The sequence below is a fragment of the Macrobrachium nipponense genome, chromosome 21 (genome assembly GCF_015104395.2).
Source record: "Macrobrachium nipponense isolate FS-2020 chromosome 21, ASM1510439v2, whole genome shotgun sequence".
NCBI classification, from domain to species: Eukaryota; Metazoa; Arthropoda; class Malacostraca; order Decapoda; family Palaemonidae; genus Macrobrachium; species Macrobrachium nipponense.
The window spans coordinates 35706542-35729987 of record NC_087212.1 but is presented as its reverse complement, the minus strand read 5'-3'; the positions used below and the strand labels follow the sequence as shown (position 1 = coordinate 35729987).

At 39.9% G+C, this 23446-nt stretch overlaps 1 protein-coding gene across 13 annotated transcripts in view; it reads right to left on the bottom strand.

The window, feature by feature from the left end:
• LOC135197921 (sodium/potassium-transporting ATPase subunit beta-2-like) overlaps positions 1 to 22428 on the bottom strand; it is a 35532-nt gene extending 13104 nt beyond the window's left edge. For 2 of the 13 annotated variants that reach the window (XR_010310682.1, XM_064225168.1), the window contains exons 1-3: positions 22214 to 22421; positions 12605 to 12694; positions 1298 to 1414 (exon numbers count right to left, since the gene is read on the bottom strand). Coding sequence is in view for 12 of the 13 variants with exons in the window: in XM_064225168.1 (XP_064081238.1) it covers positions 1298 to 1414; positions 12605 to 12694; positions 22214 to 22262 (256 nt within the window). In the remaining variant the exon portion in view is untranslated. Of the gene's footprint in view, positions 1 to 1297; positions 1415 to 12604; positions 12695 to 14830; positions 14977 to 21855; positions 21900 to 22188 lie in introns of those variants that run through there. The other 11 variants (XM_064225172.1, XM_064225169.1, XM_064225165.1 and 8 more) reach the window with 11 other exon arrangements.
• Positions 22429 to 23446: the final 1018 nt, after the last annotated feature.

The window sequence follows — 23446 nt, the reverse complement described above, 5'->3', positions numbered from 1 at the left end:
CTCTCTCTCTCTCTCATGACGTCTTTTTATATACCCAGGGGTTGCTGTTGGTTTTAGTTCTTATCTTTTATTATAGTATAACTGTTATAACTGTGATTCTGCAAAGAAATATTAGAACAAACATGTACAATCTAAAAAGTTACTGCATCTTCAATCTCAGTAAATTTACATATATATTTTATAACAAATAAGCTCAACATTTGTTACTGATTTTAGTTCTTATCTGTTATGATATTGTATAAGCTGTAATTATAATTTAATAAAATAAAATAAAATTAATCAGTATAAGAAAAAACATGCATAACTTGGTAAAATTTACTACATATTGACTTATAAAAGAGGTGCCAAAAGGGGTTGTAAATAGGTAGTTATTTTCAACATCTCGAGGAGGGTAAGGAGAATTTTATAATTTTTTTCTTACATCATGTGCATTTGCATATCTTCCTCTTTCCATTGATGCGTTTTTTCTTAAACTGGCCAACCTCAAAGTTTGTTTTTTTAGCCCCACTCCTAAGAGTTAAAGATTGTTACACAGCTGGAACAAGGGGATAAGGAGTGGACAATTTTGTTTGGTGATTGATGGACTTGCATAAAAAATTAGTTTTATTTCATAAAAGCTTTGTTTGTTTCATGACAAATCCATTAATAATAATCAGCCTAACTCACTATATTAGTGGGTGTACCAGATGATATAATCCCAGCTGATGGGTCTAGAAGAGCACTGAGGAAAGAATAAGTCATGAGCCAAGTATCCAAGGACAAGAATAAGTAAGAAAATAATAGCCAAGGACAATCTCATGGGGTCCAGTAAGTATGTTAAAACCCTGCAAGTGAAATACTGTAATGGTTTGAAATTGTGTTATTTCCCTTACAGGCACAAACCAACTATCCATTTAAATGAGGCATGCTGTTGTAGCTTGTAATTCAAGAAGAATAAATCTCTAAAGATAAATGATGAATGAAGGTGATATGAAGAGAAGGAGGAGGAGCAAGAATAACATAATGCCTAAATCAGGTAAAGATTGTCTAGCATATTTGTATAACTTATAAGTGATGTTTTATCAACTTTATTGGCTCACAATGCATACAAACTGGCCACCCCAGGGATGTAAGTGCAGATTTTACAAAGAATTTATCACTCTGAGAACACCTTTAGGAATTCAGAAAACCTCCTATCTCAGAAAGAAATGAGATCTTTCCACACCCATTTATCTCAAGAAATTACTATAACCTTGATCCAAACTTTCTACTAACCTCCTTTTGCCAAATTTTATTATTTCAAATAACAGTGACTTACCTTTCATAAAATGTTTCAGTCTGTTCACTACTCTATCATCTTCTGGCCCTTGGGATGAAATGGGTTCCCTATAATGAATGATAATATCAGGCCCAAGATCTGGTTCATATCTTAACCCTGGAAGTAAAATTGGTATAAATGCTGTGGAATGATAAACAAATACATAAAATGACTAAAATGACAAATTTTTTCATCAATTTGTATTTTTCATAGCTAACAAACCAGAGGTCTTAACAATAGGAACATTCCTCCAGCGCCAGCTGGAAACCGGTTAAAACAATCAAAGATTGTAAAGTAAGGAATCTGTGGCATCTGGCAACTCATCCAGTGTTGCCGAAGTGCGGAATTTTCGTCTGCTATGCGAAATAAAAAGTCTACGGGGCAGCTATCCAAGTTTGTATGCCGATGCGGATTCCACATCTGCATTTTCAGCAGCAGTTTCTTCATGGCGCATTCATGTAAATTTATCATATACAAATTGCAATATTTTTTTACTTTTAAACAATTTCTCATTCAAATACAATATTATAAAAGATAAAACTCTTATCAGAATATGACAGTGATATGATTAATGTACACAAATCTGTTAATATATTATAAAATTATCATATATGATTTAATGAGTTACATACTGACACATAAATGCTGTTATGCTTATTACAAACTTATCTGTAAATATATCTGGGACAAATAAAAAAGGAAAAAATAATACTTCTCATATGTATATAGGTATGTGTATATGTATGTATATATACAGTATACAGTGCATGTATATAAATATATGTAAATATGTATATATAGATACTATGTATGAATGTATATATATATATATATATATATATATATATATATATATATATTATATATATGTATGTATGTATGAATCAATATATATATATATATATATATATATATATATATATATATATATCATAGATATAATATAGATATATATATATATATATATATATATATATATATATATATATGTATATATGTGTGTACATGTATTTGTATATATGTATATATCATATATAAACATATACATATATATATGTGTATATATAGTATATATATGTTACAAGTATATATATATATATATATATATATATATATATATATATATATATATATGTATGCATATATACATGTATATAATTGTACATATACAAATATATATAGATATAATATATATATATATATATATATATATATATATATATATATATTAGTGATGTACCTTAAGTATAACGAAATTGATATAAATCCTTCAAATCCCTATGTGCAAAGTTCATAATCGTCATATCCTACGAATAGGTGCAGTAAACAAGTGATCAATTACCTTCACAATCTCCTATGGGCATACAGTTTTTATCGCTAGTAGGTAGTACGCTAAACAAGTGCGATACTCAGTGTTTTCAACGACGTATTTTCAATGCCAGAATTCTCGCTTTTAATTAATTTGTTATGTACAAAGGTAATGTCCAGAGTTTCAAAAATATATCTTTGGAGCTCACGTTTCATAGACAATGAAACTTCTAATATTATACATACCTGCATCTGTGCAAAACTCGTAAAGATCAAGTGGCAACCATAATTATGCGGACTAAGTATTCTATCTTCCCAGATCGCCAATCCATTATCATGTCATCTATGACATTATGTTGAAGTAAAATTAGTAGTGCATATTATTCAATCTATAGTAGATTCACATCAGCCGTGCATTTGATGTCTGGGCCAGTCCCTTATGACGCTCCTGATTGGCTGTTGATAAGCCAATGACAGGGCTGGAGCGTTCACATAGACAGGATGTACTATGTTCCACTTCTCCTGAGGGGGCCTTTTGAAAGACGTATCCATCATGAGAGGTGGAACATAAATCCTGCCTATGTGAACTCTTGAGAGAGACTGAGTTTCCAGCCTAGTGATTGGCTTATCAACAGCCAATCAGGAGCGTCATAAGGGACTGGCCTAGACATCAGATGCACCGGTGATGTGAATTTACTATAGTAATATCTGTTTACATCATAATACATTTAAAATAGACCTGAAATTATGTTTTCTTTATGCAGTGAGAAGTTGAGCTTCTATTGTATTTGCACCAATATTTGATTCAGGAACCAAGACAGATTAAGACTTTTTCCCTGTCATATGTCATCATTAGTTTGTTTTTAATAAGTAATCGAAAATAAGGATAAATCAGACTCCTCCTTCTTTTCAAATGGAGAACACCCTATTTCTTCTTAATTGGTTGAACTTGAATGCCTACTGTTTCCGATCCCACCCTTGGGCGAATCCTAGTGGGTGCCGTGATCCATCGTAACCAACCACTTGATGGGTCAAGGTTCAACACTTACAACTTGCCTCATTACATTTTGTTGTGTCAAAGGCTGGTTTTATGGGTCTCACTTTTCAAACATCCTATTCTGCGTTCAGTTTCTACCTCTCTCTCTACCTCTCCTTCGCCTTCATCTATCATAACTCTACTAGTAGATTTTCCTAGCTAATATATTCCCTACATAACTATTTCTGCAGACTTCTGCATTCTTAACAATGCGAGTTTGTATGATTATGAAATGTGCCAGCATTTTCTTATATTTGTTTAGTTTAGTGGTCTCAAGACAAAATTAATTAGATAATTAAATATCTTATATATGGATTATTGTGTCTCAAAAGATGAAAACTACTGCACCAGGTAAAAAAAAAAAAAAAGTGCTCTCAAGTTCAAAGCAAATGTAACTGTCGTTTCTCTCTCTCTGGTAGAGAAGACGGTTCAGTGTTATACTAAATAACAGGAACTGGAATTGTAGGTGGATGCATTCCATAGCGATAGAAATGATATCCAATATGATAGGTAGGTTACTCGGTTGTATGAACATATATACATGGTGTTTCGAAATTAAAGCGCCCCCCCACCCCCCCCTCTACAGCATAAACTAAAATTGATATGGACAAAAACAATAGTCATTCAGAACAGGTATTAATTAAGTTTCTCTTTGAGTATTTGATATTTTGTGTGGCCTCCATCTGCTTGTACTACAGCCTGCATTCTTGAGGGGTATGATTTCAGTAAATGGCAAAAAAGCTGAGACTCAAACTCCATTTCCCCGAGCACTTCGGTCACCTCTCTTCGCAGGTTGTCGAGGCTTGGTACACCATCATAGTTCACTGTGTGCGCTTCAACATGATCCTTTAAGATACTACCAATGTTTTCACAAACATTAAGGTCAGGGGAGCTACCTGGAAATTCACTTGATGAGAAGAAATCGATACCACTGTTTCAAAGCAGCTCCTGTGTCTTGAAACATGGTCCCATATAATGCAAAAATGTGATTTCTTCAACAGATAACACATTTTCAGAATCTTTGAGGAAAGGAAATACTCCACCAGTAAACACAGTTTCTCTGAAGTATTCGCCATTCCATGACTGTCCTTTTACTTTAATGATCCACATTAACCGTTTGGCTGTGAAATGGAGAAAAATTCCGAAACATTCCGGAAATTTCACAATTTGGCGATAGCGCACGTCATCGCTGATACCATCCAACTTTGCAGCCCAAATTATGTAATTTTTATGATTTGGCTTCCTGACTGTATAAATGAAGAATTCATCTGATGCGGCAACATGAAGAAAGTCAGCTTCATCCCAATCTTTAAAAAATGAACCACAAAACCATGCACGGTCTTCTCTCTGTTGCTGAGTGATGTTGGGTTTGCTGATGACATGAAATGGCTTGATACCAGATTTTTCCAACTCACGATATACAGCACTATAACTTCTCTTCTTTCCCCTTTTTGTTTCTAGTTCAAGTGCCAATTTACATAAAGACTTTCTTGGTCTACCCAATGCCTGAGCTATGATGTCTTTTGACTCCTGAGAAAGGACTTCACCCCTTACAAGATTCTCACTCCTTTCATGATGACAATCATATGGATTTTTGTTCTAGTTTCTTTTAATAAAGGATTCATCTCTTTTAATGTATTTAGCTATCCAGGAACGTGAAATGAAGGATGCGCCAGCATCCCTGGCCTCTGAAAGTTATAGCCCGGATTCGGCCAATCCATCTGATTTCCTCCAAGTCGTTAGCCATGGCTTTATCTAACTCCATCACTCAGTCTGAAAATACAAGAAATGTAAAATGAAAAATTACTTGATAGAAACTTAAGATAATGTACTTGGAGATAGGCTATTGCAGAAAACTTCATAACTTTCCATTTGTTCTGTGGAGTGGGAGGAGGGGCCTCTAATTTCGAAACACCCGGTAGTATACTACATAATTAATTAGTCAATGACTGAACACTTGAAAATGGAATTCAAATTTTCATCATCTATGAAATTTTCAGTTTTAAAACAATTTGATGATATAGTGTGGTTACACAGTACTGTAGGAGTGCTGCATATTTTATTGGAATACAACATTCTTTAAAACTACTGTGATTCAAATTGACCGTCCGTCACAGAATTGTACAAAGAATTTCCAGTCACATAACATGGATTCCCTGGAAAATGACTTTGTGATTAATCAAAGGTGTGTTTACTTTTGTTCTGTTACTGAATTGGGACTAAATTTAGATTCCAGGTGATTAATGGTCACTGAACCGCATTCATTCATAACAATTCTTATTATTTCTATGTTCTCAAATAATAAGATAATTGTGAATTGCATATTTACATCCCATTTTGAATGTGTTACAAGGAGTCTCAAATATTTCCGACGTTCAGAAAGCTGCCTGCATATTATATTAAACATATACGCAACGTCTTACTAGGGTTGCGTTCACACCAAACGCGTCGCGTCGAGTCGCGCTAATTCATGGCTAGTGTCATTTTCGCCTTATGTAGGAATAGGGTTGTTAGTATTTCCTACTTTTTCATATTGCATTTCAGTTTACGAACGCGAGTTATGTTCTCATAAAAATTGTACTCCTTTATCTTTTTTCACTTTTATGTAGGACAAAATGTAATATAATTAAATTTCAGTTCATCTTTTCTTTGTACCCATATGATATACATTTAAAATCTTAAAACTTACCTATAGTTTTTGAAAATTTATATATATATATATATATATCTATATATATATATATATATATATATATATATATCATATTGATGTTTCGGTTAATTCGTTTAGAATTGTATCTTTTAATTAGTTATCCTGTAAAACTCAACAAAAATGAAACTTGCCTTAGAAAAATGGCCATTTCCCCTTAGGAGCAATTGCCCGCCTGTAGGTAGTATTGTTTTTCTTATAGACAAAAAGGTAAATAAAGGAAAATGCCCAAATTTATTTTAACAGATAAGATTAACAAAAAATCCAAAATCCCGCATGGAGAGAGAGAGAGAGAGAGAGAGAGAGAGAGAGAGAGAGAGAGAGAGAGAGAGAGAGAGAGAGAGGATACGTACTGCAACAAATCCCTGAGTGAGAGAGATTTCAGCAATTTATAACACCGAGAGACAAGGCAGAGTTTAAAAAAAAATGTTCAGAATATTTCCTGCTATATTTTGATAAATCGAAATATCTCTCGTGGAATATAGAAAATCAATGAAAAATCGAGATGGAATGATGGATAGTATGTGAACTGGGTATGTCCAGATATTGTTCGAAATACGGAGAGAAATCTAACGCAGGAATAGTCATCTTTATTGTGGCTGCCTATTCACTGGTGGGGTTCTTCCTGACTACTGTTGATGGAGTTGAACGGCCCAAGGAGAAGGAACTGAAGGAGAGAATTGCGGCTTAGCGAGACACCATCCAGTGCCAGAGAGAGCAGCAGGTGAACTTGGACAGGATAATTCTTCAGCTGAAACAGAGGCTCAACAACAATGAAGAAATTCACAAAGCGGGCGGAAGAGAAGAACACACTCGTGTGATCTAGATCACTGAGGAGGTGTTGCAACAGCAGGCCTGGCAAGAAAGGGCCTACTCGCTCATAGCTGACACGTTGTTCCTGAAGAGGGAGAACGACCAAGAAAAGAAGAAAAATGGGCAGCTGGAAGACAAGATCGTCAAGATGACAGATGAAAATGAGCAGCTGATGGAAAAGACAAAGGAAATTGGGGAAAGAAACGATGCCCTATGTGAGAGGATAAGGGAACTAAGAGTGCGGTTGGCAGAGGCAAACAGCCAGGTTGAGAGGCAAGAGGAACTCGTAGGACAGAAGTAGAAAGACTCGCAGTTAAAAAGCGAAGAAGCGGCGTAGATGGCGAGGCTCATCCAGGAACAAAAGGACGCAAGCAAAAAAGCGCGAATCCGACAGGAAAGACGTCGAGGTCAGGTTGGAGCACCTGCAGAAGGAAGTGGAAGACCTGAGGAAGGAAAAGTGTGGACTCCAGTGTGAAGATGAGGCTGCGAAACTCAAAAGGAAGGAGCTGACATGCCTTCTAGAGAAAGGAAATGATGGCTGGAGAGGAAGACCGGTGTCCAGGGCGAACGGAAGGAAAAGCTGGAAGATGAGGCTGGACAGCTGCGAGGAGCGAAGGAGGAACTAACTGGTTTACAAGCTGAAGAACCTGCAGGGGAAAAACAGATGCGCGGAGAAAGACAACTGGAAACTGAAGGAGCAGCTGCTGGTCTTGAAGGAATGGCGCGATCTGCGAGGAATGGCACGATCTTCAAGGAATGGCGCTGGCCTCACAAAGAGGGATGAGATGTAAAAAATTTGAGGAGAATGTTTGTTGTATGGAAAGTTGAATGCTTATTCGTAATAAGTTTGATTTGTTGATCCTTGAAGAAAGTTGAAGTTGGAGGAAAATAAATATGCAAAAATGTTTTGTTAAGAGTTTTATTGATTCCTGAAAGGTAAAGGAAGGTAGGAGGATTGACGACAGAGTGAGGAAAATGATAGGATTATTGGAGTGGCAGGAGAAGCATAGGATTCAGAGAAGACCCAGGAGAACTGAAAGAATTCAGAGAAGCTCCAGGAGAATTGGAAGGATTCAGAGAAGCCCTGGGTGAAGTGAAATGATTCAGAGAAGCCTAAAGAGAAGTGAAAGGATTCAGAGAAGCCTGAAGAGAACCGAAAAGATTCAGAGAAGCCCCAGGAGAACTGTAAGGAGTCGGTGGCATATTCTGGTTCTAGGACTAAGCAAAACTGTTGTATATGACGGGACGGGCGGGCGAGGCCTGCCAGGCGTCCCGGGACGGGCGGGCGTGGCCCCGCCAAGGCTCCCCGGGAACGGCGGGCGAGGCCCCCAGGCTTCCCCGGGACATTGCGGGCGAGGCCCGCCCAGGGCCGCCCGGGACAGGCGGGCGTGGCCCGCCAAGGCGTCCCGGGACGGGCGTGGCGGTGGGCCCCGCCAGGCGGTCCCGGGACGGGCCGTTGCCCTTGGCCCGCTGAGGCGTCCCGGGACGGGCGGGCCGAGGCCCGTCCGGAGGCGTCCCGGGACGGGCCGGGCGGGAGGCCGCCAGGCGTCACCGGGACGGCGTGCGAGGCCCACCCGCCTAGGCGTCCATAACCCGGGACGGGCGGCGTGGCCCGGGCCAGGCCCGCCATGGCGTCCCGGGTACGGGGTCGGGCCGCAGGGCGGGCGATGGCCCGTCCAGGCGTCCCACGGCGGGCGGGCGAGGCCCCGCCAGGCGTCCCAGGGACGGGCGGGTCAGGAGGCGCCGGGACGGCCGGGCCCGGCCAGGTCCCGGGACGGGCCCAGCGGGGGGACGGGCGGGCCAGGCGCCGCCAGGCTTCCCGGGACGGGCGGGCGGGCCCACAGGCGTCCCGGGACGGGCGGGCGAGGCCCTCCAGGCGTCCCTGGACGGGCGGGCGAGGCCCGCCAAGGCGTCCCGGGACCGGGCGGGCGAGGCCCGCCATTGGCGGGCGTCCCGGGAACGGGCGGGCTAGGCCCGCCCCAGGCGGGCCCCCCGGGAAAAAAAACCGGGCGGGCCCGGGAGGGCCGGGCAAGGCCCCCGGTTCCCGGGACGGGCGGGGGCCCGAGGCCCGGAGGTCCCGCCATGGCGTCCCGGGACGGGCGGGCGAGGCCCGCCAGCGTCCCTCCCCGGGACGGGCGGGTGTGGCCTGCGAGGCGTCGGACGGGCGGGCGAGGCCGCCCAACCCGGGACGGGCGGGCGAGGCCCGCCAGGGCTCCCGGGACTGGCGGGCGTGGCCCGCCAGGCGTCCCGGGACGGGCGGGGGGGCGAGGCCCCGCCAGGCGTCCCCGGGACGGGCGGGCGTGGCAGGCGGCCTCGGGACGCGGCGTGGCCCGCCAGGCGTCCCGGGACGGGCGGGCTGGCCCGCCAGGCGTCCCGGGACGGGGGGCGGGAGGGAGGCCCGCCAGGCGTCACGGGACGGGCGGGCGGGAGGCCCGCCAGGCGTCCCACGGGGACGGGCGGGCGAGGCCCGCCAGGCGTCCCTGGGACGGTGCGGGCGAGGCCCGCCAGGCTTCCCGGGACGGGTAGCGGGCGAGGCCCGCCAGGCGTCGGGACGGGCGGGCGCGGCCCGCCAGGCATCCCGGGACGGGCGGTGGACGTGGAGCGGGCGGGCGAGGCCCGGCAGGCGTCCCGGGAGGGACGGGCGGGCGTGGACCACCAGGCGTCCCGGGACGGCGCGGGCGAGGCCCGCAGGCAGTCCCGGGCGCGCGGGCGGGCGAGGGCCCGCCAGGCGTCCCGGGGCGGCGCGGGCGAGGCCCGCCAGGCGTCCGGGAGGGCGGGCAAGGCCCCCCAGGCCTCGCCCGCCAGGCGTCCCGGGACGGGCGGGCGCGGCCCGCCAGGCATCCCGGGACGGGCGGGCGTGGACGGGCGGGCGAGGCCCGGCAGGCGTCCCGGGACGGGCGGGCGTGGACCGCCAGGCGTCCCGGGACGGGCGGGCGAGGCCCGCCAGGCGTCCCGGGACGAGGGCGCAGGCCGAGGGCGGCGCCAGCGTCCCGGGACGGGCGGGCGAGGCCCGCCAGGCGTCCCGGGACGGGCGGGCGAGGCCTGTGGGGGGCCTTGCCCGCCCACCCACCCGGGACGCCTGGCGGGCCTCGCCCGCCCCCCCTGGGACGCCTGGCGGGCCTCGCCCGCCCGCCCGGGACGTACACACTAAGCCTTACCAACAAATATGCAGTGGAAGTTGCAAACTTGAGGGAAAACAAGTGTTATTAGCCCCCTCCCATAATAGTGTCAGTCTAAACATAGTAGTAATATGGAATTCCATACCTTTCTGTGTTTTAGAAGAGAAGTCTGTTGGCATACTTCAATTGCAGTAACAACCTGATTTGGGCAACAAATCAGGTCTTATTCTTCCCATTGCAAAGTATTTTAAGAGTTTATTGTTTTATTTATCGAAATGTTTTGATTGATTTTAATACAAGTATCAGATGAAGTAAAGCACTATCATTATGATAATCCTTTTTATGGGGAAATTTCGGTTTATCCTCGCTTTTTCCTTAGAGACTACTTAATTTTTGGGATCTGTTGCTTGAACAGACAGAGTTCTCTTTAATTTCCTCAAATGCTATGAATCTGGACGTGTCTCATCGTATTTAATCCCAGAAGGTTGAGTTTTTAGACACTCGTTTATCTATTCTCTCACGGGCTCAGACCCCATTCTTTAGAAATCGATCCTCTGTATTTTTCATAGCTAACAAACCCGAGGTCTTAACGTTAACTGCCCACCACTAGCCAACCCTCTCGTATCCTGGGTTGGAAGAAAGACTGGTGCGTCACGAGGTTCCAAGCAGTGTTGCCGTTGTATCCGCATAGTTTTCCGCAAGCGCTTAGTTACGTTTTTCAAGCGATGCCTTAGGGTTAACTCCTTCAGGACGAAATGTATGAAGGTCCTCCCCGATTTAAAAACAATACTACTCTATACAAAGCAAGTTATGTCCTACATAAATTTAACAAAGCTGCTAAGGAAGCGCATTCAGAATCTATGGTGTATAAGGCTGCAAGCAAGCCTGCTACAAACAGTCTTTCATTTTTGCATGTACAGGATATAACACTCAGTTTGCTAAGAGTTTTATTTTGGCTAAAACTGAAGTGTTTGAATGAAGAGCAAACTCCTCATTGCTTTTTGCTGGCTGAAGTCTCATGAATTCTTGCATATTAGTTTTATTTATTTATCACGTTTTCCTATACAGCAAATTAATTTCTGCTGTCCACTAATGCCTCCTGAATTCAGACATTCTATCCCCTCATATTTATTTACTTATTACTTTTATCTATAAAGCAAATAAGAAAGAAACCAGCAGAATGGCCAGGATGAGATGGATAAGTCAAATATTGTACAGACTAAACACCATAAAGTCCATGAGATGGATAAGCCAAATACATGTACTATAGCAACATTTGAGATTTTCATAGCAGAGAGAAGATGAACCTTTTAGAAAGGGATAAAGCTGGATTGTTACATCTCCTTTAAAAGATGAGGTATTAATCTCAAGGAGTTACTTCAGAGCAACATTTCAAGTAGGTTTTGAATGTTCTCTTTAAAGTCAGAATAGCCAGAGCAAGGTTTGAATATTGATGACCTTAACAGAAAATGAGATAAATACTTCCAGTGCAATTGCCAAACACTTCACTGATACAGTTTATCACAAGGATATGGCCCTGGGAGCAAAAGGAGTTGCTTTCCACTTTCAAAGAGGCTAAAGAGAACAAAAATGGAGCAACTTCTACAATAATATGCTAAAATACTGAATTATTTACAATATTCTTACCAGTAATTATTACTCGTAGTTTGAAAAATTAAATTACCTAGTTTTATGTATAAAATAATTTGGGATGCATACATGAAAGAGGTGATAACTAATAATTGTGTCATTATACAAAGCAATCCAGTTCTCTATATTTACTGCAGCTTTATATACCAAACACTTTAATAATAAATTTTATCTTATGTCTTGTACATCACAGATAAAAGGACACGAGAGCTGATTTATAACTGTTATATTTTGTGCACCAAAAATAAGCTTGAAGAGTTATAAAAAGAATAAATAAATCATCAATATGTAGGCATAAGATGATAGACGACCGTAATTATGCTGCAACACTTTATATTAACTTCGACAGTGTTGTAACTTCTATACACAAAGGTATAGCTATTTTAGTGATAAATTATTAGTGTTTTTATAAACCACAAGAAACCATTATTGTGAGCTTAATCTCATAGACCACTAGGCACCATTATTGTGAGCTTAATCTCAATTTGAATATGTCTGTTCTGGATATTATAGCTACTGAAACTAAAGCACTGTCAAAAAAATATCGAAGGTGCCTGAGCAGTGGCTACACATTTTTAAAGGATTTAAATAATTAATTAACTACACTGTAATAAATAAATCTAATGATCTAAGCGACACAGATCCACAGTAAAAACACTGAAGTAACATACCTGGCTCACCTGACTCGTGGGCGCCATCTTTAATACTAGCTACACAGGAAATCAACACAATAAATGCGATGCACACCAGTACCAATTTCACTGAAACAAGAAATTTGAGATTCTTAAGACTTGAACAGGATAAAAAATAAACAAGTATGGAAGTCACTACCACTCCAACCCCTCTCTAAAAATAAATATGTATGGAACTCACATTCTCTCTCTCTCTCTCTCTCTCTCTCTCTCTCTCTCTCTCTCTCTCTCTCTCTCTCTCTCTCTCTCTCTCAAAACCGTTTTTTGTAGCAATTATGCAATCCCTTGGATATTGCAACTCTTTCGTTTTCATTTAGCTGAACAAAGCTAAATTTGGGATTATTTAATTTCATAAGTAAAATTTTACATAAAGAAGTGACCCAAATTTTAAGATTAAATAATTGAAAACTGCCAATCAGCATGAAATTTCGTCAGATTATTGTGGATTATCTTTATTTAACTGACCTTTTAACAACTATATAATGTTTTGGTACTTCGTTTCCTACCAAATCAGTCCCATACCAGTCAAACATGCCCTATATCTGACAGAGGAAAAAAGTGCTGACCAACAGTTTGCAACCATTAAATCTTCTGTATTTAAAATAATTTGCCCAGGCAGAGGGGAAAAGCATGGCAATTTCCAGATAGATGTAGTTTTCAGTACCAGCAACGACTATCGGGATTTTTACAGTCTACCACAGAGACTGGCAACAGAAATATACTGATTTGTGGTGCTTCAACCTATGTCTAGATGATGACGATGACATTATGTCAAAGAATTTATAGTTACGTGAAAGCCACGACCTAGCAAAAGTTGTGGGAAAACCGACAGCATTACTGAACCATAAATAAATGGAAAGACTTTTCACTGAAAAAAACTATCAACCATAGAAACAAAACCAACCTTAAAGCTGATGAATTTATTATTGAAAGCATAAAGAAAATAAGAGAAACAAGTTAAGAGTGCAGGTGTAATTTGAGAAATATACCTTGACAGGTGACCAAGTATGTGTAAGCTGTTTTACAGTCTATAGCAAAAGTATGTCAGCATCAAGCTACAATGATAAATTTCCAGAAGTGACAAGGCAAATAATAATGAAAGAAAATGCCAAATGGTTTAGCAGCGAATTGCGTGAAGCTAAGAAAAAAGAAAAGAAAACCCGAAAGATTTACGGAAAAGATAAAAAAAAATCAAGCAGTGAAAATTGGTCACTGCATAATACAGCCAGAAATCATTACAACGACTTGATTATGAAAACCAAGAAAATATATTACAATGAAATGTTTAGTGAGGAGAGAAATCCCAGAAAAATCCATGACAATTTAGCCGGAATATTGGGACCCAGGAGAGAAAAAGTTCTACCCGATGTAAATGGTGACTACAAAAGCATGGCCTAACTTCGTGAACTACTTTTTGAAGAAAAAATAGAAAGAATCTGTCATAGTTTAGTTAAGAAGGACCCTCCGGATCTCCCGGTGATCACAATAAGAAATAATAAATTCAGTCAATTTAAAGAACTGAATATGAAAAACGAAACATGCCTCTTATTAAAATGACCCGTTTCCCATCAGTGATTTAAAATTAGGCGAAAAACTTTGATCAGTTGCGGGAGCTATATTTTGATAGTGTCAAAATGAGTTTAGCACAGGCATCCTTCCCAAATAGCGAAAAGCTTGCTTGTATAAAGCCTACCTGTAAAGAAATGGGCGATAAAAAAAATCTAAGCTTCTGTAGACAATGTTGAACCTATCGTAGTTATCAAAACGTATAGAAATTTGTTCACGAACAAATGTGGAAACACTTGAAACAACTCAACATTTTACCTGATAATCAGTCAGCGTACATAAAAAAAAAAACACCCAACAGAGTACACCACGCGCATTATAAATGATATGGTAAAAATTATGGCAAATGGAAAAAGTGGGTCCTAAGTATAGCATTCGACATGGTTAACCACAATCTGCTGCTTGAAGACCTGAGAGCAGTAGGCACCGAAGACGATGTACACAAATGGTATAAATGGTACTTAGAAAACAGGAAGGTTGCAGTAGTTATATCAAATGTGAAATCAGAAAGGAAAGACCTAACGAAAGGAGTGCATCGAGGCAGCGTTCTAGGTCCACTGCTATTTGGCATTTACACAACTGAACTCTCTAGAATTCTATATAAGCACAAGGTTAAGTAAAATTGTATGTTGATCATACTCGGTTCCATTCTCCTGTCGAAACGGTAGAGAACGTCATTAGTAAAATTGATGCAATAATGGAAGATAGCGCCTCAGCGGCGTGGTTGGTATGGTATTAGCGTCCTACTTCGGTGGTCGCGGGTTCGATTCTCGGCCATTCCATTGAGGAGTGAGAGTTGTGTATTTCTGGTGATAGAAGTTCACTCCCGACGTGGTTCGGAAGTCACGTAAAGCCGTTGGTCCCGTTGCTGAATAACCACTGGTTCCATGCAACGTAAAAACACTATACAAACAAACAAAACAAACAATGGAAGATATAAAAAAATGGATGTCGGCGAAGAAATTAAAACTTGATTAAGCAAAAATGAGTGTATGTTATTTGGATCTGACAATGCACTGCGAAAATATGAACACTTCAAAAGAATAACGATTGGTTCGTCAACAATAAATGTTATGTAGCAAAAGTGAGGAACTTGGGAATGTTTATTGATAAATTGTCGATGAAGAACCATATATTATATATTGTAAAAACCTGTAACTATCACGTTAGAAAAATTGCATTTATTAGAAAATACCTAAACGATACTCTGAAAACAGCAATTTGCAACCAAATACTTTCGAGGCTTGACTACTGCAACGTTATATACTAGGATCTCAGCTTCCTGCTAAGAAAATTGCAAGGGGGCTACAAAACAAGAGCTGCCAGATTAATAAAAGGACTACGTTCCCGTGATAGAATAACCACAACACTAATTGAGCTACGTTGGCTCCACGTAAAAGCAAGAATAGAATATAAAATACTTCTTACAATTTTTAAAACACTGAAATATGGTGAAGCAACATACCTGAGAAACTGCTTAAGCTTCTTTAGACCTGAAATGAATACTATTGTAATCAAACAAGCAAGTGAAGCATATAAGCTATTTGAACCTAGAACAAAATGTAAGTCAGGCGAGAGAGCATTTGTTTGTTTATATGGTGTTTTTACGTTGCATGAAACCAGTGGTTATTGACCAACGGGGAGAGAGCATTTGTACATTGTGCACCACTCTCCTATTCTGCAGGAGCTACGATACTGACGAGAAAACACTAAAAGACAATGATAAAATATTATAAGAAGTACCTTATTTTGAATACAAGGGCCCCCCAGAGAGGGACTCATTCCTGTGGAGGGCTGTACTGTTGCACATTAGCGGATTTAAGGGGGAGGAGGGCCTGGTTACGTGGCCCCCTACAGAATAATGTGAAAATCTCAAAGCTATAATTGAATTTTGTAATATGTACCCACTGCACACAAGTAAAATATTGATATAAACACTGAAAATAAAATTATATAATTGTTTTTTCTTTATGCATGTATATAATGCTTGTACTTGCCAAAGAACTTTGCCTGCTACTTCTTTGTAAGCTACAGCTATTGGAAACAACATAACAATTTTCATAATTATAATCTCTCTCTTTCTCTCTCTCTCTCTCTCTCTCTCTCTCTCTCTCTCTCTCTCTCTCTCTCCTCTCTCTCTCCTCCTTCTTCTCTCTCTCTCTCTCTCTCTCCCCCCCCCCCCCCCCCCCCCCCCCCCCCCCTCTCTCTCCGTACATACAATATATATGTGCATATGATGTAAATTATGTGTCTGTATAGTATATATGTGTGAATACATATATAAATATTGATATACATATGTACCGTACTTGGGCACATGCTGCATATATACTTGTGATAATCATAAGTGGCCCCCTAAGAAAGATTTCTAGATCCGCCACTGGGCCCTGCACATAAAACCAAACAACGGGAAACAAAGTGAAACTATTTAGTATCAAGAGAAGAAGACATGCTCCAACTACCCTTGAAAGTCTTGCAGTAATAATAGTAAGAAACATATGACTTCACAACTTCACAAAATCAGTCAAAACTTAAAAAAAACAAAATGATGTTCAAATCATTGCCATCATAACTAAAGATAAAAGTAATAAATTATTTATAGCAAGACACCTAAACCTATCAGAAACAAATAAACAAATAGACATGATAATCTGAGACTGGGATAAAATTACGGAATGGCAAATTCAAAAGCTTGAAATATAAAAATCATGGTGAATGCAATTGCTTGGGAAGATAATTACAAACCTAAGGCAAATTCAAAAGTTTGGGATAATACAACAGTTGGGGGATTCAAAAGCTCGGAGAGAGAGAGAGAGAGAGAGAGAGAGAGAGAGAGAGAGAGAGAGAGAGAGAGAGAGAGAATTGCAAAACCAGGCGAAATCAAAATCTTGTGAAATAATCATATGCAAATTCGAATCCTTCGGTGAGACTTGTATAGCTGGCAAATTCAAGAGCTCAGGAGAGAATGAACAATTTTGGTATACGCAAAAGCTTGCGAGAAAATTGTAAAGTTGATGAATTCGTAAGCTTTAGAATGACAAACTTTTCAAATTTCAAACCTTGGAAAGAATGAAAAAAAAAGAGCAAGGCAAAATTAAAACCCTAAGAGGATTACAAAACTTGGGATATTCTAAAACTTGAGAGAGGAGTGCAAAGGTGGGAAGTTCATAATTTTGGAGAGATATTAAAAGTTTGGTAAATCCCAAAGGTTTTGGATAGACAATTGCCTCTCGGAAATTAAGGCGCTTTAGAGAGAATTACAAAGTTGGAAAATTCAAAGGATTAGAATTTTCGTAAATTTAAGAGTTTGGAAGAAAATGACAAAATTTCATCAATTCAAAAGAGTGGAAAAATGAGAAAGGTCACGAATTTAAATTACCGTGAGAAAATTACAAAGCTTGTACATTCAAAAGCTTGGGATATAGGTAATTACGTAGCTGTGAATTCACAAGCTTGAGAGAGAATAACTAAGTTGGCAAATTCAAATACTTAGGAGAGAATTACAAAGCTTGGTCGGTTGAGAATTACAAAGTAGGTAAATTCAACCGCATTGGAGAAAATGACAAAGCCTGGCATATTCACAACTTTTTTTTTAAAGAATTACAAATTGACAAATTCAAGAGTCTTGGAAAGAATGACAAGGCTTGGCAAACTCAAACACTTAGTAGTGAACTAAACACCTTGGTGAATTATGATGTTTGGAGAGAATCCAAGCGTTGGGACCTGTGCGGTCATTCAGCACTGAAACGGAAATTGACAGTAAGGTCTGAAAGGTGTAACAGGAGGGAAACCTCAAAGCAGTTGCACTATGAATCAATTGTTAGGAGAGAGCGGACAGTAAGATGGATGAAAGAGAATATGAACGGAGGTCCAGTAACAGATATGAATGATGTTGCAGCGAGGAGCCGAATGAACGTTGCAAAGAAACTTAAGTAATGCCTACAGGGTAGGCATTACTTAAGTTTCTTTGTAATGAGTAGATGAAATTAAATCCCCTAATTTCATCTACTCTAATAAAAAAGTTAACTTTCAGCATACAAATATGAATAAACTAATAGGTGAAACAAAGCAATAATAACACCCAAGCTTTAATGAAAGTAAATTTGTAAACTTTCCTCTGAAAACGTCCTGTACAATAAATTACAATGTGTAAAATATATTACTACAAGACTAGTATATGAAATTCAGCAACAATATATATATATATATATATATATATATATATATATATATATATATATATATATATATATAAATAGAACGAGATACAGCTGCTGTGAATTCCCAGCTTAACAGGAGTCAATCAAAGTTCAAAGAAGAAACAGTGCAATTACCGTCATCATTATAAATAATTGAAAATAATATATCATTACTTGCCAACCTGTGAAGCCCATTATGGCCTGTCCACACAAAGAAACATTGTTTGGAAACAATGTTTGCGAACTGTTTGCAAACAGTTTCTTGGAAACTGTTTGTAAGCAGTCTGTAAACAGTTTGCAATCAGCTTGGAAACTGTTTGCAAGCAATGTTTCGTGTCCAGACCTCAGTTGTTGTCAGGATGCCTGTCAGTTAAGCAGCCTCTTTATCTTACTTGGCAGCATTAATATGAGGAAGGTTTTGGAAAAATGAGTGTCACACACACAGATACATATATGTGCACATGTATAGGGTCATGTGTGCATATAAATATAGACACATGCACATCTACATATGTAAATATTTATATGTACATGTACACAATAATATGAATATGTACATATACATATGTATAAGTACGTAGGTAGTATGTGTTATGTATTTACATATACACATTCATTTATATACATATACATACGTTTATATATATATATATATATATATATATATATATACATACATACATAAAGAAACACTTAACGTTTTCCATTCTGAATGAGAAACAAATAGTATAAAGGCAAAAAGGTTCTGCAAACAGTTTGCATGGACAGGCCTTTAGAAGCATAAACAATATAACCCCGTTATTTTCAAGAATAACAAGACGGAGACTTTAATGAAAATAAGCCATTAACTGTAAATCCCAAACCATAAGATTGTTTTGAAGACAGAGGCATCCCGGTTAAAATACTAATATCCATAAACTATTCAAATAGGTAACTTCAAAAAGGTACAAATATCATATTCTACGAAACACACGCAGCTATGGATAATTCACTGGTCTTTAAGGGAAGTTTGTCATAAATGACTGCAATTCTTATCTATTCATTGAAAGAGCCAAAGAAATTGCTTCTACGAAAAGCAAGAACAATATATGAAAGATTGGGCTGTTCAATCAAATATCAATAAATTACAGGTACGAAAAAAAAAAACATCCTGGGCTATTTTATGGCTAGCTCACTATGAAACTCTTGTTGAAAAAGACAAACGAGCAGTCTACGCGAGTAAGTGCAAATACAATGACTCGTCCCAAAGCACATCACACTGGCCTTTTTTAATGTGTATCCCAATCAACTTTGGATCAAGTAATTACAAACACGTGTGTACAGATTGAAATAAAACTTTCATTCCGAGCAGTGGGTGCTAGTTAAATAATCACAGTTTGTAGGCAGAACTTATGAGTTGTTACAATCTGTTGACGACCTTCCACACCTGTTGCCTTTTTAAAGTGGCCTTACGTCAGCAAAAGCTTTTGCTTGGGCAGCCTTGTTTTTAAGCGACCTTACGTCGCGTCGCGTCGGCACGGATTTTTGCTTGGGAGGGCAGGAAGTCCACACTAAACGGCATAAAAAAATAAATAAATAAACAGCATAAAAAAAGGAATATACACGCAACACGACACTGAGTCATTGAGCCCTCCTTTTTTATCATTATTTGTAGTCCTTTAAAGGACCAACCTCAAAATCATATAGTTAGGTGTAGTGTTTAAACCACCGCCCGCCCACCCCCACCCCCAAAAAAAGAAGAAAAAAAAACGCAAGGGGAGAGATACTGTAACCCTGAAAGATTGGAAGAAACAGGTTTGGCTGAACTCATGGTGGAATACGGCAGCCAGACAAGTGTTCGGCTTCCACCCAAATTGAGGGCAATGTATGTCCTGCTAAAACTAATTCGTTCCAATTTAATATATAATCATCGTTATACTTCTAGGTACACTTCATACACCTGAAATAGTTATCTCGCATGTTGCTCGGTCAAACACCTTTGAAGAGGGTGTGGGGGAGAATCATTATAACAGGAAATATAACGGGAAAATTTTCTTTTCTCTTACGGGAAAGACACACGTGAAGGTTGAGAGGCAAAGTCATATTCATCTAGAACAGCTAAACGTTTCTTTTTCTTTAAAGTCATAACGATATGGAAGCTGGCAGGTTGCTCTGTGTGTGTGCGAGTGCTATTCAATCAAGTTATCGCTGGCATTAGTATCACTTCCGGTCCGAAGTATGTTTGCTATGTAGATGACATCATGGTCTATCTTTCTAGACCGTGGATGACACATACATTGGAGGGTGGAGCGGTTGTGATACGGAATGAACATCTACACTCTACAGTGTCTACTAACACCACGAGAGAGAGAGAGAGAGAGAGAGAGAGAGAGAGAGAGAGAGAGAGAGAGAGAGAGACTATTAAACACTCCTCATATAACAGCGGCAGCGGGTAAGGAATTCGCAACCTATTTCAGGCGGGAACGTAACGTATATTAACAATGAGTGTATCATTTTTTAATTATCCACGAAAACATGCGGCTTGGCACGGATAGTGAGTGGTCTTTTTCTTGTTCTGTATTACTAAGTGATCAACACTGAAGATATTATGACCATTGTGGAAAGCATATGAACAGGAATTTTGATAAGACAAAAAGGGCAAAGATAAAATAGAGTGCATATACCTCGTCAGAATTAACCAAAAGTATGTTTAAACATAAACAGTAAATATAAATGGAAGGGCGAGCAGTAAGCCATTACTACTTGTTGATCACCTAAATATGAGAGGTCAAATATTATATGGAGGAAATATTGTAAGACTATTGTCACCAAAGAAATGCGCCCATTTGAAAGAAATGCTTAAGGCTGAAAACGTTAAAAACTCGTCTAGCTACACGACCATGCAATTACAGGACTAAACTGCTGTAACAGTATTTGTAGTGGTTAACAAGCTTAGGAGTTATAATGTATATACATCGTTATCCAGATTGGAAAACCGAACTATGTAAGAGGCAGCCTGTATTATCATAACAGAAATTAGACGCACTTTCAGGAGACCGGATATATAAAGGTTCATGGAACCAAGATACAAAAGAACATCTGAATACAATGCACCGGTATTGCTCAGACAATTTTCCAGTGAAAAGATGGGGACCCTTACAGATGAAACCGCAGACAAAGTCATTCAAAAAATAAGGATAAGGCAAAATAGTCTTTTCAGCAATATCATAAAATCTATAATGTTATCCGAAAATTAAAGAAAGATAATGATGAAAAATATAAGACGAATGACACCATGAGAGAGAGAGAGAGAGAGAGAGAGAGAGAGAGAGAGAGAGAGAGAGAATGGGCTGCTCGGAATCGTTTGAAATAAAGCAATCGCACGCACAAGCTGTCCTTGAGGGCTGCACATGCGCAGATGGAAGAGTGGTTATGTGAACAATTCAATTCAAAAGGAAAAAAATCGGACATAAAGCTGAAACTCACTCTCGCTCTCCAGGCGATGTCTGTGGAGTTTACAGCGGATAGCACTGGTTTTTCGAAGTTGAATTCCGTTTCAAAAGAAAAAAAAATTAATGGGTTAAAAGCTAATTCGTGACACTGTAAGCACTTATACAAAATTCTGTAGAATCCATCAGTGAAACAAAATATTCTTAACACAAAAATCCATACATGACGCAATTTATCGGAGACAAAATCCGACTGCCTCCGCTCAGACATTAAAATTGTTTCCATGAAATTATATATACGTTACAGCAGAAAAAAAACCGATAGAGAACAATACGCTAGTATTAAAAATGATTTCAACCAAATTATCACCTTTTAACCACGCCACCTCACTTACAAAGAGTCCAGCCTCGAAGACCGCACACCGTCTTATCTAAGATTCCCATCTTGTTTTCGAAAAAAACCAGTCACCTGTTTTGGCTCATCAAAAGCTTAAAGACAAAGATAGTCCTCACAATAGGCTAACTTGGCAGGGTCTAAGCCTAAACGTATACTAAGATCAGAAGGACACCCAAAACTTGAAACATCTCTAATGGAAATCACGTGTAGTCAGTTGACACTTCGTCTAAACTGGGCTGGCCTTTGCTTTGTAAAAATTAGTTTAGATAAACTTTAGAAACTTCTGAAATGTACCAAAGCCATAACAATATACAACTATCGGAAACTTCGCGAATTTCACGCAAAAGGAACAAATCCCATATAATATGTATATGGCAACCCAAAACCATGACAGTTGGCAACATGTCTGTACATACCAATATTAAAATCTTGCATTAGTGGACATCATTCCGATATTGAAACTTGACAACTATCAAGTTTTTACACTGATATCTTTTCAAGTAATTTATTATCTGTTTCAATATCAAGAAGCATATGATGCACGTATTATCACGCGATAAGACTATAATGTTTTGTTAGAAAAACAAAATTGGCAACTCCAAAAACCTGTATCTCAAACTGTCCTTGGGGGCAGTGCCAGTGCGTACTTTACTTTAGTTCAACACTTCCACTCTTACTTTCTTTAACATGCGACTTTCTTGTAACTGGAATGGAATGGAATACGGAGTTTAGACCAAGCGCTGGGACCTATGAGGTCATTCAGCGCTGAAAGAAAAATTGAGCAAAAGGTTTAAGAGGTGTAACAGGAGGAAATCCTTGTAGTTGCATATTATTGTTAGGAGAGGGTAGATAGCAAGAAGGATAAAAGATAATATAAAAGTAGGTACAGTAAAATGAATGAAAGGGGATGGCGCTAGGGGCCGAAGGGACACTAAAACAGACTGTTAGTAATGCCTACAGTGCAACCCGTGAGGTGCACTGACGGCACTAACCTCCTACGGGTTCGTAATTGAAATTCATTGATTTTATTGATGCACTCAATGGTCATAAAAGAGAAAAAACTGACGACCTTGTAACTTATATAACGTTTTTGGGGCAAATATATGAATCTTCTGGCCCCCAAAACACTCCAACCTCAGACTTACACAACAACATACAATTCTGGCCCAACTTCAGCTAAGTAACTAGTTTCATTACTAATATTACTTGATGCTGTTTTATTTTTACTTGG